Source organism: Trachypithecus francoisi, unplaced genomic scaffold (genome assembly GCF_009764315.1).
Source record: "Trachypithecus francoisi isolate TF-2019V2 unplaced genomic scaffold, Tfra_2.0 Contig01579, whole genome shotgun sequence".
NCBI classification, from domain to species: domain Eukaryota; kingdom Metazoa; phylum Chordata; class Mammalia; order Primates; family Cercopithecidae; genus Trachypithecus; species Trachypithecus francoisi.
Genome location: NW_022681442.1, coordinates 28,400,449 through 28,419,785, shown reverse-complemented (window position 1 = coordinate 28,419,785; position 19,337 = coordinate 28,400,449). Strand labels below are relative to the sequence as shown.

The following is a 19,337-nucleotide window of genomic DNA, read 5'->3' as shown; positions in this document are numbered from 1 at the left end:
CATATCTAGCAACATATCTCACACACAGAAAAGAATCATTACTACCCATTTGACAGGAATCTTTAGTTTTCACTTTTTCAGGGTTTAAGGAACAACAGCATCCTAACACCTAGAAATGCCACAAAGTGACCTACCATGAGGCAAATATCACCAGCCTACTTAAAAAACCAACTATTGATATAATAATTAACTTCTGATATACTCAATAACAAGTAACAATGGTTTTCAAAATATATTAGTATTTATTGAAACAACAAAATGTTACCTAATTCTGACTTAGCTTTCCTATAGAGAGAAGACTGCACTTAGAAATTTTTTTGTCTGCTTACAAAAACTTACCTGTATAAACCAGTTTAGCCATTTTTCCAGTAAGATTTCAAAGTAATATTCATTTCCTTTTTCCTGTAGCCCAGAAACAGCTAAGTGATTAAGAGTCATTTTAGACTTCCTGTAGCTTCCATGTAACTTTTTAGCACCGCCAATATACTAGCACCTGTACTTATTCCTGGCTTTCCTGGTATGGGAGGTGAAGAAGGTTCTAGTAGGGCCCAGATCTTTCTACCCCAGAAATTCACTTTAGGTGTAAATTTCTAATTTCTTCTTAAAAATAAATAATTACTAAATACATTATCTACTCCCAAGTACCCTATCTACTTAAAATTTAGGTAGAAGCAAACATTTAATTGAATTTATAAAAAGAGGTTAAGTAAAAAGAAAATACAATTTAGGCTGGGCTGAGTGGCTCATGCCTGTAATCCCAGCACTTTGGGAGACCAAGGCCGGAGGAATGCTTGGGCCCAGGCATTTGAGACCAACCCAAGCAACATAGCGAGACCCCGTCTCTAATAAAATAAAAATTTTTTAAACAATACAGTTTAAAAAAAAAAACAATACAGTTTAAGGCCGGGTGCAGTGGCTCACGTCTGTAATCCCAGCACTTTGGGAGGCCGAGGCAGGTGGATCATGAGGTCCAGAGTTCAAAACCAACCTGGCCAAGATGCTGAAACCCTGTCTCTACTAAAAAAATAAATAAATAACTAAAAAATACAAGAATTTCATTCCTGGGCTGGGTGTGGTGGCTCACACCTATAATCCTAACACTCCAGGAGGCCAAGGCAGGTAGATCACCTGAGGTCAGGAGTTCAAGACCAGCCTGGCTAACATGGTGAAACCCTGTCTCTACTAAAAATACAAAAATTAGCCAGCTGTGGTGATGCACACCTGTAATCCCAGCTATTTGGGAGGCTGAGGCAGGAGAATCGCTTGAACCCAGGAGGTGGAGGTTGCAATGAGCTGAGATCATGCCACTGCATTCCAGCCTAGGCAACAGAGCCAGACTATCTCAAAAAAAAAAAAAATTCATTCTTGGCAGGGTGTGGTGGCTCAAGCCTATAATCCCAGCACTTTGGGAGGCCGAGGTGGGGAGATCACTTGAGGCCAGCAGTTCAAGATCACCCTGGCCAACATGGCAAAACCCTGTCTCTACCAAAACTACAAAAATTAGTCTAGCATGGTGGTCATGCCTGTAATCCCACCTATTGGGGAAGTTGAGGCATGAGAATTGCTTGAAGCCAGGAGGCAGAGGATGCAGTGAGCTGAGACTGCATCACTGCACTTCAGCCTAGGCAACAGTGAGACTCTGGCCAAAAAAGAAAACAAAAAAATACAAAAATTAGCTGGGTGCACACCTGTAGTCTCAGCTACTCAGAAGGCTGAGGAAAGAGAATTGGTTGAGCCAGGGAGGCGAAGGTTACAGTTAGCCAAAATTGCGCCATTGTACTCCAGCCTGGGCAACAGAGCAAGATTCTATCCACCCAGCACCCCCTCGAAGAAAGAAAAAAAAAATTCTTATTAACTTAGGTGCAATTTTCTAGCAACCAAAGACATTTTTCTCTTAAAGACTTTTATTAGTAGATATACAAAGCAGTATGGTGTACTAGTAGTTAGAAGTCTTGACTTAGGCCGGGCACGGTGGCTCAAGCCTGTAATCCCAGTACTTTGGGAGGCCGAGATGGGCAGATCACGAGGTCAGGAAACCCCGTCTCTACTAAAATACAAAAAACTAGCCGGGCGAGGTGGCAGACGCCTATAGTCCCAGCTACTTGGGAGGCTGAGGCAGGAGAATGGCGTGAACCCGGGGGGCGGAGCTTGCAGTGAGCTGAGATCCGGCCACTGCACTCCAGCCTGGGCGACAGAGCGAGACTCCGTCTCAAAAAAAAAAAAAAAAAAAAAAACGAAGTCTCGACTTAGAACTAGATTTATACCATGAACTAAACATACGATCTGAGTTACTTAACCTCTCTGTACATTAATTTCATCATCTGTAAAATGAAGTGCCCACTTCATAGAGCTGTTTTGAGGATTAAATAGACAAAATACTTACCGATGATAGGCTTCTCGACGATACTTTTTCAGGGCATGCTTATCCATGTTAGCAGGCATATCTGCTGCATTCTGCAACCGATCACTCCAAGAGGTTGACATTTTATTTTAACTGTATTTTGTATTCTAGAAAAGAAAATCATTAATTTAGTAACTTAATATTGGCATTTGTATACTGACATCAGATTTTTTTAAAAATCAGAAAAACTCCAGCTTGCAAACTGCCTAATATAATTACCTATGAAAACACACTGAATACAGTAAATATGCTGAAAATTATACTGACACTTCTCAACAATCTGAAGTTGGAAAAATAATTTCATATGGTAACTTCAATCCAGAAAGATCATTTATACTTCCAAATAATTAAGCATCCTGCCAGTAATTACTAACTCTAATCCTAGATTCTAGAAAAGGCACTAAAACCACAGCACAGCACAGTTTGTGAAGATATATAATTCTAAGTTGATGTATGTTTTTAAAATATGTGTAGTAGGCAAATTTTAAATTCTGATCAACAGATTCTGATGTGGAGTTGAACAGTAGCAGGCACAGCAAGCGGGTTGGAGTAGGGGTACAGCTTGTTTCCCCATCCCTGTGAGACGCCAGCCTCATCCCTCTGCCTGCCCAACCAATCCCGCTGTACTACCCCAAGGTGTGAGCCTGGGTTGGATACTGGCTACTCCCCAACAGACCCCCACCATCACGGGCAGCCAGAGAGCTCCAAGGCTCCTGGGAAGATGTGACCACCAGGGTTGCAGCAGGCGCTTCCCCCGCAAAGGCCAACAGACAAGACAATGGCCACGTGAAAAGCAATGAAGACTTATCTCCCAAGGGTGAAGGAGTGTTGCCCTCTGTGAACAGAACACATGAGACAGCCGGGGCCATTGGCGACGCCACTGAGCCAGCATCCCCTATCCAGGGTGCTGAGGCCAAGGGGGAAGTCTCCCTTAAAAAGTTATCTCTTAAGAAATCTTTCAAATTCAGCAGCCTGCTCTTCCACAAAAACTGGAAGGAGGATGGGGGCGGTTCTTCTGCCTCTCAGCTAGAGGAAATGCAGGAGCAAGGTGCCTACAGCAACAAGAGCACTGCCCAGTAAGGGAAGGCTGTTGCTACCCCTGAGAGCCAGGAGCCCCAAGCCAAGTGGGCAGAGGGTAATGCTGCCTCAGAAGAAGCCCCAGGCTACAGAGACATCCACTCCCTTGGGGCAGAGAGTGGCCCTATACCAGGTAGTGCTGAGCAGAATGAGTAGCTAGGTGGGGGCAGGTGGGTGATCTCTAAGCTGCAAAAACTGTGCTGTCCTTGTGAGGTCAATGCCTGGATCTGGTGCCCTGACTGCCTTCCTGTGCCCAGGAAGGAAGGGGCTATTGCCTCCTGCCAGCCACATTCCCTTTCTCCCTCTCACTCCCGTGGATTCTCCCATCAACCATCTGGTTTTCCTCTTAAGGTCAGTTGAAGATGGGCCCTGATAGCTTCCCGAGTTAGGTCAGTGATGTAAAATGGAGTTAGGTCAGTGATGTAAAATGCTCCTGGCCCTGGCCCTACCTCCTTCCCTGTCCCCACCTCTGCAGAAGACAATTGTTGGTTTTCTTCCTCGATTATTTTCCAAGTAGGTTTTGTTTACCCTACTTCCCAAATCCTGAGCCAGAAGTGTGGTGCCTTATACTCCCAAACATTGCATGCCCAGCCTCCTGCCATTGAGTTTTAGTAGTCTCTTGTGCTGTGTCTGGTGGCACTTGGGCTGAAAAGGACACTGCCCCATCTAGGTTTTTGGTTTGTTTTTGAAACAGGGTCGCAGTGGCATGATCTCTGCTCACTGCATCCCAGGCTCAAGCCATCTTCCCACCTCAGCTTCCCTAGTAGCTGGGACCACAGGCAGAGATGGGGAAAAGGAGGGGGGGGTCTCTATAAAAGATGTTGCCCAGGATGGTCTCGAACTCCTGGGCTCAAGCAATCTGCTCACCTCAACCTCCCAAAGTGCTGTGATTACAGGCGTGAGAGCCACTCCCCAGCCTCCATCTAGGTTTTCATAAATGTCTTACCCATGTGGAAATCTCCAGCTTGCACATCAAATGTGTCTCTTTTTTTGACTTGGTAAGAAAGTATCAGGCTTTGGAGTTGGGGGTAGGTCTGTAATGTGAAACAACTTGTCTTTTCTTCTCCCATTGTTATAAATAACTTATAATGCCAAACCTCAGATTTTTACTTTTTTTTTTTTTTTTTCTAAGCTGCTAAAACCATTCACTTCCACCTGGTTTTACTGTAATTTGGAAAAGGAAAAAATGTCACCCCTTTAAAAGATAAATATATTTTGATAACATACTAAGTTCAGTCAATGGTGGCACAAATACAAGCAATAAATATTTGATTTCTATTTATTGCATTCTTTTACATTTTTCTATAATAAATTATTTTCAGCTGGCAATAAAGACTATGAGCGGCCAGGCGCAGTGGCTCAAGCCTGTAATCCCAGCTCTTTGGGAGGCCGAGACGGGCGGATCACGAGGTCAGGAGATCGAGACCATCCTGGCTAACATGGTGAAACCCCGTCTCTACTAAAAAAAAAAAAATACAAAAAATTAGCCGAGGATGGTGGCGGGCCCCTGTAGTCCCAGCTACTCGGGAGGCTGAGGCAGGAGAATGGCGTGAACCTGGGAGGCGGAGCTTACAGTGAGCCCAGATCGCGCCACTGCACTCCAGCCTGGGCAACAGAGCGAGACTCTGTCTCAAAAAAAAAAAAAAAAAAAAGATTATGAGCAAAAAGAAGGAATAAACTAAAACATTTCATCTAACTAGGATAAACATCTAAAATGAGGTGTGCAGCTTAAGTGTCTTTAACTACTTTAACACCAGGCTATTCTTAGGTTTCACTCCTGTTTTTGAAGTTTTCATCAGTTAAGTAGTTTCAAATAAGGATGAAAAATATCCTCTTAGAGTTACGAAGTCTATTAACATTTTATAAAAATAGCATTATTTGTGAAAACATCTGGAGCCTAAGATAGTTCCCATCTTGAAAATGCTAACATCATTTATGACATGAAGTCAATATATACCTCCCTTCCTCTCTCCCTTCCTCTGAGACAGGGTCTCACTGTTGCCCAGGCTGGAGTGCAGTGACATGATCATAGCTCACTGTAACCCTGAACTCCTGGGCTCAAGTGATCCTTCCACCTCAGACTCCAGAACAGCTAGAACTACAGGCACTTACCACAACACCCAGCTAATGTTTTTTTTTAAATTTGTGTACAGACAGGGTCTCATTATGTTGTCCAGGGTAAGTCTTTTTAATATAAATCACCTCTGTGGCTTTTAAAAAAATAATTTATTCAGGGGAAATTCACATAAAATTGACCACTTTAAAGTGAACAAGTTGGTGGCATTTAGTGCAACCACCAACTCCTTTTAGTGTCAAAATACTTTCATGACTCTAAAATAAAACCCCTTATCCATTACGCACTTTCTCCCCACTATGCCCTCCACCCCCAATCTAGACTCTGTCTCTGGATTTAACTATTCTGGATATTTCACATAAATGGAATCATACAACATGTGACCTTTTGTGTCTGCCTTCTTTCAGTTAGCATAATATTTTCAAAGCTCATCCATGTAGTATCACATATCACATTTCATTCCTTCTAATGACTGAATAATCCATTGTGCAGGAACAAATGGGTCTCCTTTTGTGGAAAAATGAACTTAATCCACACCTCTCAACACACACAAAATTTAAGATGGATCATAGACCTAAATGTAAAATCTAAAACTATAAAACTTGTACATAGACCAGGCGCAGTGGTTCATGCCTATAATCCCATCACTTTGGGAGGCCAAAGTGGGCGGATCACTTGAGCTCAAGAATTTGAAGCCTGGGCAACATGGCGAAAACCCATCTCTACAAAAAATACAAAAATTAGCTGGGCATGGTGGTCCGTACCTGTAGTCCCAGCTACTTGGGAGGCTGAGGCAGGAGTATCGCTTGAGCCCAGCAGAGGCTGCAGTGAGGCGGAGGTTGAGACAGCTTGCAGTGAGCCGATTATGCCACTGTACTCCAGCCTCAGTGACAGAGGAAGACCTGTCTCAAAAAAAAAAAAAAAAAAAGCCAGGCACAGTGGCTCATGCCTGTAATCCCAGCACTTTGGGAGGCCGAGGCGGGCAGATCACGAGGTCAAGAGATCAAGACCATCTTGGCCATCATGGTGAAACCCCATCTCCACTAAAAACACAAAAATTAGCTGGGTGTGGTGGCACGCACCCATAATCCCAGCTACTCGGAAGGCTGAGGCAGGAGAATCGCTTGATCCCAGGAGATATAGGTTGCAGTGACTTGAGATCGTGCCACTGCACTTCAGCCTGGGGGACAGAGCAAGACTGTCTCAAAAAAAAAAAAAAAAAAGACAAATAAGGCAAGAAAATAAAGAATGACAACGGTCATACTCTCAGAGGCATCTGAACCAGGGCAACTATCTTGAGTAGCAGCTGGGTAAAATAAAGCTGAGACCTAATGGGCTACATTCCCAGATGATTAAGCATTCTAAGTCACAAGATGAGACAGGAGGTCAGCACAAGATACAGATCATAAAGACCTTGCCGATAAAATATCTTACAATAAAGAAGCCAGCCAAAACCAACCAAAAGCAAGATGGCAATGAGAGTGACCTCTGCTGTCCTCACTACTACACTCCCACCAGCACCACGACAGTTTACAAAGGCCATGGTTATATCAGGAAGTTACCCTATATGGTCTAAAAAGGGGAGGCATGAATAATTCACCCTAGTTTAGTATATAATCAAGAAATAAACATAAAAATGGAGAAGCAGCGACTGGCACAGTAGCTCACGCCTGTAATCCCAGCACTTTGGGAGGCCAAAGCGGGTGATCACCTGAGGTCAGGAGTTCGAGACCAGTCTGACCAACATGGTGAAATCCCGTCTCTACTAAATACAAAAAATTAGCTGGACATGGTGGCGCACACCTGTAATACCAGCTACTTGGGTGGCTAAGGCAGGAGAATTGCTTTAAACCGGGATGTGGAGGTTGCAATGAGCCGAGATCATGCCACTACACTGCAGCCTGGGCAGCGAGAGCAAGACTCTGTCTCAAAAAAAAAAAAAAAGGACAAACAGCAGCCCTTGGGGTTGCTCTGCCTACACAGTGGTCATTCTTTTATTCCTCTACATTATTTTTTTTCTTTTTCGAGATGGAGTCTCGCTGTGTAGGCCAGGCTGGAGTGCAGTGACATGATCTTGGCTCACTGCAACCTCCGGCTCCCAGTTTCAAGTGATTCTCCTGCCTCAGCCTTCTGAGTAGCTGGGATTACAGGCACGCGCCACCTTGCCCAGCTAATTTTTGTATTTTTAGTAGAGACGGGGTTTCACCATGTTGGTCAGGCTGGTGTCGAACTCCTGACCTAATGATCTGCCCACCTTAGCCTCCCACAGTGCTGGGATTACAGGTGTGAGCTACCGTGCTCAGCCTCCTCTACTTCCTTAATAAACATGCTTTCACTTTACAGACTCACCCTAAATTCTTCATTACGTCAGATCCAAGAACCCTCTCTTGGGGTCTGGATCAGGACCCCTTTCCTGTAACAATACTGTAGGTAGGAAAACCAGGGAAGGCCTCTTTGAGGAGATAATATTTGTTCAGAGACCTGCGTAAAGTAAGGGAGTGATATACAAAATAAAGAAAGTTGTATGTACAACAACTGCACATACACAAACAACAACTGCACCCAAGTAGCTGGGATTACAGGTGCACGCCACCACGCCCGGCTAATTTTTTGTACTTAGTAACACAGTGGTTTGCACCTATACTCCCAGCTACTTAGGAGGCTGAGGCAGGAGGATCGCTTGAGCCTAGGAGTTTGACGTTGCAGCGAGCTACAATCACACCACTGCACTTCAGCCTGGGTGACAGTGAGACCCAATTTCTAAACAAAAAAATAAACAATAAACCAACCTACCACAGGGTTGGCATATATACATCATATTAATCTGTTCTGTATATTATGGTTTATGTGCACACGCAAAAGATTCAGAATATTTTATTCTCTTAGGAGGTTAAAATATTGTCTCTGCAATCTTGTTTGTATACTTAATTTGTTCTAAGTCCCTCTTCATGGCTAAGAAAGAACTTAAAAAACTAAAACAAAATTGCATTTATATATTGTTTCCATTAGATGTTTTCTCTCTCTCTCCTATTGGGAGGAAAAAGACAAGCTATGATTTGGGACAAAATATTTGCAAACATACATCTGACAAAAGGACTTGTATCCAGAATATATGAAGGGCTCTCAAAATGCAATAATAAGATAAATAATCGAATTAAAATACAGGCAAAAGATATGCACAGACATTTCATCAAAGAATATATATAAATGGCAAATAGGCACATGAAGTGATGTTTAACATCATTTGTCACTAGGGAGATACAAATTAAAAACACAGTAAGATACCAAAATATGCCTATTTGAATATTTAAAATTGAAAAGACAGACAGTATCAAATGTTGTTGAGAATGTAGAGCAACTTGAATTCTACTACACTGCTGGAAAGAAAATAAAAATGGCACAAGCACTCTGGAAAAGTTTGCCATTTCTTTAAAACTTAAACATATACCTATCATATGTCCCAGCCTTTTTAAGTAATTGTCCAAGAGAAATTAAAGCATATCCATATAAAGACTTGAACACAGGCTTGGGCACAGTGGCTCATGCCTGTAATCCCAATACTTTGAAAGGCCAAGGCCGGGCGCGGTGGCTCAAGCCTGTAATCCCAGCACTTTGGGAGGCCGAGACGGGTGGATCACGAGGTCAGGAGATCGAGACTATCCTGGCTAACACGGTGAAACCCCGTCTCTCCTAAAAAAAATACAAATAAACTAGCCGGGCGAGGTGGCGGGCGCCTGTAGTCCCAGCTACTCGGGAGGCTGAGGCAGGAGAATGGCGTGAACCCGGGAGGCGGAGCTTGCAGTGAGCTGAGATCCGGCCACTGTACTCCAGCCTGGGCGACAGAGTGAGATTCCGTCTCAAAAAAAAAAAAAAAAGAAAGAAAGAAAGAAAGGCCAAGATGGGCGGATTGCTTGAACCCAGGAGTTCAAGAGCAGCCTGGGCAACATGGCAAAATGCAGTCTTCACAAAAATTGAAAAATTAGCTGGGCATGGTGGCACATGCCTGTGGTCCCAGCTACTTGGGAGGATCACATGAGCCCAAGAGGTTGAGGCTACAGTGAGCCAAGATCGTCTCGTGCCATTGCACTCCAGCCTGGGTGACAGAGATCCTATCTCAAAAAAAAATTTAAAAAAAAAACATACACAAATGTTCACAGCAGCTTTGTGATGGCTAGAAACTACTAACAACCCAAATGTTATCAACAAGTGAATGGATAAAAATACTTATGGTACATCTATACAATGTAATACTACTACGCAATACAAAGGAATAAAGTATTTACATGCAAAACATTTAAAAAATTCATAATAATTACACTGAGTGAAAGACAGAGTATATAGTGTATGATTCCATATATATAAAATCCTAGAAAATGCACACTAATCTGACAGAACGCAGATCAGTGTGGTTCCCTGGGGTAGGGAGGTCAAGTAGGGAGAGGAGGAGGTATTACAAAGGAGCCCAGGAAAACTTTTGGGGAGAAGCGGTGATACGTTCAATATCTTCATTATGGTGATGGTTTCATGGGTACATATATATATGTCAAAACTTATTATATACTCTATGTGCAACTTATTGTATACCAATTATGCCACAATAAGACTGTTTTTCAGCCAGTGGCAGTGGCTCACACTTGTAATCCCAGAACTCTGGGAGACCGACGTGAGTGGATTACCTGATGTCAGGAGATCACATCACTGTACTCCAGCCTGGACAGCAGAGCGAGACTCTGTCTCGAAAAAAAAAAAATTTTTTTCACAGGCAAAACATGCACAGTCCCCTTTACCACTACCATCACCTTCCCCCAAAGAAAGGAAAACAGCTGCTCCAACAGCTTTAGGCAACTGCTGAAAACAGGAAGCAAAGAGCAACTGAAACTGTAGGGTAAGCCTGGTTAGCAATGTGCACTGAATATTCTTTCCCTCAAAATGGTATGCCAATAAAATGCTCATAGCCACATGTAGTAAGACCACTATCTTTAAACTACAATGAAAGGAAATTTTGTCCCTCCCATAATTACCCTCTCATTACTTAACATAATGTTAAGAAAAGTTCAAGAATTATGATGTAGTACAGTAACATTCTTCACGCCATGCCCAAATTGATAAAAGTATATAAATAGCAGTCAAGGCCGGGCGTGGTGGCTCAAGCCGGAAATCCTAGCACTTTGGGAGGCCAAGGTGGGTGGATCATTTGAGGTCAGGAGTTCGAGACAATAACTCTAGCAAAAATGGAAAAAAATTAGCTGGGCAAGGTGGCGTATCTCTGTAGTCCCAGCTACTCGGGAGGCTGAGGCAGGAGAACTGCTTGAACCCGGGAGGCGGAGGTTGCAGTGAGCTGAGATTGTGCCCTTGCACTCCAGCCTGGGCAAAAGCGCAAGATTCCATCTCAAAAAAAAAAAAAGCAATCAGCACTTCTTTTCATGACAATTCTGCATTAAGACAAAATGCCATGCTGCTAGAGTTATACATTGGCAAACGCTCTTTAAAAAGTCATTTTACATGGCCGGGCGCGGTGGCTCAAGCCTGTAATCCCAGCACTTTGGGAGGCCGAGACGGGAGGATCACAAGGTCAGGAGATCGAGACCATCCGGGCTAACATGGTGAAACCCCCGCCTCTACTAAAAAATACAAAAAACTAGCCGGGCGAGGTGGTGGGCGCCTGTAGTCCCAGCTACCCAGTAGGCTAAGGCAGGAGAATGGCGTAAACCCGGGAGGTAGACCTTGCACTGAGCTGAGATCCGGCCACTGCATTCCAGCCTGGGCGACAGAGTGAGACTCCGTCAGAGGAAAAAAAAAAAAAAAAAAAAAGTCATTTTACACGTCTATTTCAAGTCAGGTGAGTAATTCATTTGGAATAAACTAAGAAGCACTTTAACAATATGTAGAGCAGGTCTATCAGGCGAAGTGTTTAACACATGGCAGTTTGAATCAAATACTCATTTTTCAATGGAAAAAGTATGTCAACGTAGATAATAGGGTAATAACAGCAGTATGAATAATCACTAGTTTCTACTTCACTGAAATTTTAATTTTGTATTTAAAATACAAAACTTGGGTGGTTCACACCTGTAATCCCAGCACTTTGGGAGGCCGAGGCAGGTGGATCACCTGAGGTCAGGTGTTCGAGACCAGCTGGCCAACAAGATGAAACCCTATCTCTACCAAAAATACAAAAATTAGCCAAACATGCTGGCAGGCACTCTTAATCCCAGCAACTTGGGAGGTTGAGGCAGGAGAATCACTTGAACCTGGGAGGCAGAGCTTGCAGTGAGCCAAGATCACGCCACTGTACTCTAGCCTGGGTGACAGAGCAAGACTCCATCTCAAAAAAAAAACAACAGGCTGGGCGCGGTGGCTCAAGCCTGTAATCCCAGCACTTTGGGAGGCCGAGACGGGCGGATCACGAGGTCAGGAGATCGAGACCATCCTGGCTAACACGGTGAAACCCCGTCTCTACTAAAAAATACAAAAAACTAGCCGGGCGAGGTGGCGGGCGCCTGTAGTCCCAGCTACTCGGGAGGCTGAGGCAGGAGAATGGCGTGAACCTGGGAGGCGGAGCTTGCAGTGAGCTGAGATCCGGCCACTGCACTCCAGCCTGGGTGACAGAGCGAGACTCCGTCTCAAAAAAAAAAAAAAAAAAAAAAAAAACAACAACAACAACAAAAAAAAAATACAAAACTTGGCATTTATAAGTTTTATAATCAACCCATTCATTCTCATTCTAAGAACACTGCCCTGGCCGGGCGCGGTGGCTCAAGCCTGTAATCCCAGCACTTTGGGAGGCCGAGACGGGTGGATCACGAGGTCAGGAGATCGAGACCATCCTGGCTAACACGGTGAAACCCCTTCTCTACTAAAAATACAAAAACTAGCTGGGCGAGGTGGCGGGCGCCTGTAGTCCCAGCTACTCGGGAGGCTGAGGCAGGAGAATGGCGTAAACCCGGGAAGCGGAGCTTGCAGTGAGCTGAGATCAGGCCACTGCACTCCAGTCTGGGAGACAGAGCGAGACTCCGCCTCAAAAAAAAAAAAAAAGAACACTGCCCTAAAACTTAAATGGAAAGGATAATTTTAAATAATTTCTTCAAATTTTCTCACCACCCTGAAACTTACTTTGGTCTCTAAATACAACAACTTTCATTGCATATTACTTACGTTAAAGTAGTTTCTGGAAAAAGAAAAGTTAAAGCTATATCCTCCACTTGTATGCCTCATATTGTACTAAACAGCCACATTTTATTCAGTCTTTGATAACCCCAATCCTTGGCAGATGAGCAAGTAAAATCAATAAACTATAGTAGTTAGCCACTTGGTTTTATCATTATATTGTGATTAAGGGTCCTCTCTGTAACACAGCCACAAACCAACTTACTTACAAATACATCTCCTTAAAAACATGGAAAGTCAGGGCCGGGCGCGGTGGCTCAAGCCTGTAATCCCAGCACTTTGGGAGGCCGAGACGGGCGGATCACGAGGTCAGGAGATCAAGACCATCCTGGCTAACACAGTGAAACCCCGTCTCTACTAAAAAATACAAAAAAACTAGCCGGGCGAGGTGGCGGGCACCTGTAGTCCCAGCTACTCGGGAGGCTGAGGCAGGAGAATGGCGTGAACCCGGGAGGCGGAGCTTGCAGTGAGCAGAGATCCGGCCACTGCACTCCAGCCTGGGCGGCAGAGCAAGACTCCGTCTCAAAAAAAAAAAAAAAAAAAAAACATGGAAAGTCAGATGCAAGTTTACTTTATCTACCAGTACTGCTGAAAAACTAAATCCTCATATTTGTAGTTAACAGTGTCACCTATAACTCAAAGAACAGCACTGTGAAATAAGCTCTAGCTTTTTAAAGTATTTTGTAAATTTTAATCCTTATCATCACAAAACACATAAAAGGAGATATATATATGTATATATACACACACATATATAAAACACTTTTAAGTGGGGGTGGGAGGTGGGTGAGTGATGAGAAATTACCTAATGAGTACAATGTACACTACTCAGGTGATGGTTACACTAAAAAGCCATACCACCGCTATGCTATATATCCAAAACTGTATCCCCTAAATCTATAAAAATTACAAAATAAAATAGTTTAAGATGAAAAAATGCCTATTTTTCCAGAAGACTCCTTAAAACTGTTGCATTTAAATTATGTTAAGTGTTTCACTACCTCTCATCATCTTTTAAACAGTTCATGATAAGTTTTTTTTGTTTGTTTGTTTTTTAGTTTCTCTGAGACAGGAGTTTCACTCTTGTTGCCCAGGTGGAGTGCAATGATGCAATCTTGGCTCACTGCAACCTCCGCCTCCCAGATTCAAGCGATTCTCCTGCCTCAGCCTCCCAAGTAGCTGGGATTACAGGCATGCACTACCACGCCTGGCTAATTTTGTATTTTTAGGACAGATGGGATTTCACCGTGTTGGTCAGGCTGGTCTCGAACTCCTGAGCTCAAGTGATCCACCTGCCTCCCAAAGTGCTGGAATTACAGGCATGAGTCACTGCGCCCAGCCTATAAACAAGTTTTTTTGTTTGCTTTTCATTTCATTATTTTCATTCAGAGTTCTTTATGTCATTTGTTCCAAATTGCACTACACATTCCTGTCAAAGGCCAACACTCATAGTTCACACACCAAAGTGATGCCAACGGTTAACAAACTCCAACTAATATCGCACTTACCCACACACATCACTCACTCTCCTCTTATCCTACTTTACTTGTTTTTTGCACGTAACCCTTACATTTGACAGTTTGCATTCTGTCAATCTCTCCAAAATATAAGCTCCATAAGGAAGAGGAATGTTTTATTTGCTGCTCTATCCCCAGCATCTCGCAGGGTAGACGTAACAGACAAATAAATGAACCACTAAACCTCTATACATGGAGTCCTTTGCTTTTCAGAAGCCTATTTTTGTGTAAGCCTGAAAATGCAAGAATAACTGCACAAGTCCTTTTAATGCTCTAAATGAGTATTCGTGAAATCTTACTCTTGGTTCACAAATACATAAGATTCTTGGCTTGATTAACGTAATATTTTGCTAATATTTCAACATCAGGCCTTGGAACAAAAGCTTCCTTGTTCTCTGAAGGAAAAAATAACAAAGTTGAGAAGAGATCTTGTCGAGTGAGAAATGCAGTACCTGTTGCCTTGACAATTTGTTTTTCTTCTTCAAGCAGCTACATGCTCCTATCTGTAGTCTGAAATTTTAACTAGAAACTACAAATTTATTTCATCTGTTGCTAAAGTTTTAAAAAACATACAAAAAAGACTGGAATTTTGCTACGTTCTCATCAACATTCTATTGCTACTATCCTGCCATATCACATAGACTGCTATATATTTGTTCTACATCAACACATTAAGGTTGCTTCTAACTGAATGTTTTGAATAATACCAGACCTTCAACAATAACATGGTTATTGACACAAAGGAACAAGAGAGCATGTAAGGAAAACATTTTACAATAATTGAGCTATTTCTTCAAAACATTGCCATAATTAACTGAGGTCTTCAAAAGCATACAGGTATAAACAAGCTGCACAATTTTTACATTCAGACCATATATAACACTTTGCACCTTTAGTAATGATTCCTGAATACTTTTAAAAAAAAAAAAATAGGGCAAGGTACAGTGGCTCACACCTATCATCCCACCACTCTGGGAGGCCAAGCCAGGCGGATCTCTTGAGCTTATGAGTTCGAGACCAGCCTAGGCAACGTGGCAAAACCCCCATCTCTATAAAAACATGCAAAAATTAGACAGGCATGGTGACGCGTGCCTGTAGACCCAGCTACTCGGGAGGGTGAGGTAGGAAGATTGCTTGAGCCAGGAAGGCAGAGGTTGTGTGAGCCAAGATCGCATCACTGCACACTCCAGCCTGGACAACAGACAAAGACTCTGTCTCAAAAAAAAAAAAAAAAAGAGGCAGATAAAAAACGGCTTTATTTCAAAAAAGAACTCATTCTCTTACCAATGGACTCCTGCTCACCATTCAACTTTGGTTCAGCTTTTTTTCCTCTTACAAAATAATTTAAAAAGATAAAATCAGAAAGGCATAAATAACCAGACCACAGTATTTCTACCTTTTAATAAATAAATTCGCACTCAAAGTTTAGTCCACCTATTTGGTTAAAATTCAGAGATATGCATTAGTTCAATGCCTTAATAATGCTAACATAATAACAGCCAACATTTATTGAGTACTTAGTATTTTTCATGTATGATTCTAACCAGTATAGTACATATTTTAACTCATTGACTTTTCAGAACAACCCTATATGTTAGGTACTATTATTCTCATTTTACGAAGAAGTAAACAGGAAAGAGAAGTTAGAAAATTTGAAGTCACAGAATTATACTGTAGTTAAGAGTACAGATTCTGGAGCCACACTGCCTGGGTTCAAAACCTGGCTCTAACATCAACTAGCTCTATGACTAAGCAAATTATAAGCACTACAGTTCTTCCATTGCAAAACAAGAGTTGGAACAAGAATGCAAGATGCTAAGAACAGAGGCTGAGACATGGAAATTGGTCAATAAACTGTTTACAATGCTTGAGTGCAAGATGTTTGAATACTTGAGGCCTCAGCACAATACAGTACTTTATGTTTGGAGAAATGAGTAATAGGCCTCTACTTTTGGAGTCAAAATCTCAGAGTGTCCACTACGTATCAGAGGCTGTAGCAATTTCACACATTTATCATGTCAATTAAAGTATCCTAAATCTAAGGACAGCTATAGCTACAGGTTTGTTTCCTTTCTTCCTGGAAGCTCTCAGACCTATAGAGAATTATTTCAAGATTTACTTCACCAAATCTACTTCAAAAGTAAACGAGTAATTCAAGGCTCAAAAAAATGGCACTGGGCCGGGCGCGGTGGCTCAAGCCTGTAATCCCAGCACTTTGGGAGGCCGAGTCGGGCGGATCACGAGGTCAGGAGATCGAGACCACCCTGGCTAACATGGTGAAACCCCGTCTCTACTAAAAAAATACAAAAAACTAGCCGCGCGAGGTGGCGGCGCCTGTAGTCCCAGCTACTCGGGAGGCTGAGGCAGGAGAACGGCGTGAACCCAGGAGGCAGAGCTTGCAGTGAGCTGAGATCCGGCCACTGTACTCCAGCCTGGGCGACAGAGCGAGACTCTGTCTCAAAAAAAAAAAAAAATGGCATTGGCCGGGCATGGTGGCTCACGCCTGTAATCCCAGCACTTTGGGAGGCTGAGGTTGGCAGATCACAAGGTCAGGAGATCGAGACCATCCTGGCTAACACAGTGAAACCCCGTCTCCACTAAAAATACAAAAAATTAGCCGGGTGTGGTGGCAGGCGCCTGTAGTACCAGCTACTTGGGAGGCTGAGGCAGAAGCATAGCGTGAACCCGCAAAGCGGTGTTTGCAGCAAGCCGAGATCGTGCCACTGCACTCCAACCTGGGTGACACAGCAAGACTCCATCTCAAAAAAAAAAAGGCATTTACTGGCCGGGTACAGTGGCTCATGCCTGTAATCCCAGCACTCTGGGAGGCCGAGGCAGGCGGATCACAAGGTCAGGAGATCGAGACCATCCTGGCTAACACAGTGAAACCCCGTCTCTACTAAAAATACAAAAAAACAGCCAGGTGTGGTGCCACACGCCTGTAATCCCAGCTACTAGGGAGGCTGAGGCAGGGGAATAGCTTGAACCCAGGAGATGGAGGTTGCAGTGAGCTGAGATGGCACCACTGCACTCCAGTCTGGGTGACAGAGCAAGACTCCGTCTCAAAAGAAAAAAAAAAGGCATTTACTGACTTCAGATTTGTGAAAGACTCTAATGTTAGGCCAGGTGCGGTGGTTCATGCCTCTAATTCCAACACTTTGGGAGGCTGAGGTGGGCGGATCACCTGAGGTAACGAGTTCAAGACCAGCCTGGCCAACATGGCAAAACCCATCTCTACTAAAAATACAAAAATTAGCTAGGCATGGTGGTGCATACCTGTAATCCCAGCTACTAGGGAGGCTGAGGCAGGAGAATCGCTTGAACCCAGCAGGCGGAAGTTGCAGTGTGCTGAGATCGCAAATCTGCACTCCAGCTTGGGCAACACAGGGACTTCATCTTAAAAAAAATTTAAAAAGCCAGGTGTGGTGGCTCACATCTGTAATCTCAGCACTTTGGGAGGCCGAGGCGGGTGGATCACAAGGTCAGGAGTTCAAGACCAGCCTAGCCAAGATGGTGAAACCCCATCTCTACTAAAAATACAAAAAAAAAAAAAAAATTAGCCGGGTGTGGTGGTGGGCACCTGTAACGCCAGCTACTCGGGAGGCTGAGGCAGAGAACTGCTTGAACCCGGGAGGCAGAGGTTGCAGTGAGCTGAGACTGTGCTACTGCACTTCAGCCTGGGTGACAGAGTGAGAATCCATCTAAAAAAAAAAAAAAAAGAAGTTCTAATGTTTACTCTTCAAGCCACAGCTTGGTCTTATTTACACAGCATGATACTAGTTAAATGCTTATTAAAATAACTCAAAATTCTTACAATTTTGATACAGAATGTTTGAGCTATTTCAATCTACACACTATTATTCTAGCTGGTTTACTTAGCAGCTCTGAAACAAACTAGATAGAGATACACAAATGCCTAACTAGATTCTAACATGACTGCTTTAAAAAGTGTACAAAATATTTTTTTTTTTTTTTTTTTTTTTGAGACGGAGTTTCGCTTTGTCGCCCAGGCTGGAGTGCTGTGGCCGGATCTCAGCTCACTGCAAGCTCCGCCTCCCGGGTTCACGCCATTCTCCTGCCTCAGCCTCCCGAGTAGCTGGGACTACAGGCGCCCGCCACCTCGCCCGGCTAATTTTTTATATTTTTTAGTAGAGACAGGGTTTCACCGTGTTAGCCAGGATGGTCTCGATCTCCTGACCTCGTGATCCGTCCGTCTCGGCCTCCCAAAGTGCTGGGATTACAGGCTTGAGCCACCGCGCCCGGCCCAAAATATTTTTCAAGATAGTCAAATACATGTACTACTCACCTTTGAAGGCAAATGAGACAAAATAGTGTAGAAGAGCAGAAATCTGTAAAATATTTACACTAAAATGAACTCAAAAATTTCATATTCTACAATATTCTGACCCAAAATCAGAGCGTAACAAAAGCATGTCCTGTCTTTATGAATTTATAGAGGATAATTTTATGACAAACACAACGGTAGAAAAAGAACATGTAACACAAATACTAACTGATCATATTAAAGATAAACGAGGGCAGGTGCAGTGGGGCTTACGGCTGTAATCCCAACACTTTGGGAGGCCTAGGCAGGTGGATCATGAGGTCAGGAGTTCAAGACCAGCCTGGCCAACGTAGCGAAACCCTATCTCCACTAAAAATACAAAAAAATTAGCCAGGCGTGGTGGCTGGCGCCTGTAATCCCAGCTACTTAGGAGCTGAAGCAGGAGAATCACTTGAACCCAAGAGGCGGAGTGAGCGGAGATCGTGCCATTGCGCTCCAGCCCAGGCGACAGTGCGAGATTCCAAATCAAAATAAATAAAAATGAAGATAAACTAAGCAGAAAAAATAAACACTGTCAATAAACCTAAATGTGAAAAAGCAAAACCATACAACTTATAGAAGAATATAGAGATGAATAGCCTTACGGATCAAAGGTAGGGAAGGCTTTCTTGCATAAAAGACAAAAAATACAAACCATTTTGGGATTCACTTTCCCCATCTGTCAAATGAAGGCACTGAACTTGGAAGACTCTCAAGTGTCCTTCCAGATGGAGAAACAGATTTATGGGTCCAGATTCTGTAGAGGTCACAGTGTTT

At 43.3% G+C, this 19,337-nt stretch overlaps 1 protein-coding gene and 1 pseudogene across 1 annotated transcript in view; one reads left to right on the top strand and one right to left on the bottom strand.

The window, feature by feature from the left end:
- NT5C2 (5'-nucleotidase, cytosolic II) overlaps positions 1–17,632 on the bottom strand; it is a 106,896-nt gene extending 89,264 nt beyond the window's left edge. The window contains 2 exon segments of the mRNA XM_033184125.1: positions 2,384–2,508; positions 17,513–17,632. Of these exon segments, the coding sequence (XP_033040016.1) occupies positions 2,384–2,484 (101 nt within the window). The 5' untranslated portion in view covers positions 2,485–2,508; positions 17,513–17,632.
- Positions 2,649–3,634, top strand: LOC117064654 (annotated as a pseudogene).
- Positions 17,633–19,337: the final 1,705 nt, after the last annotated feature.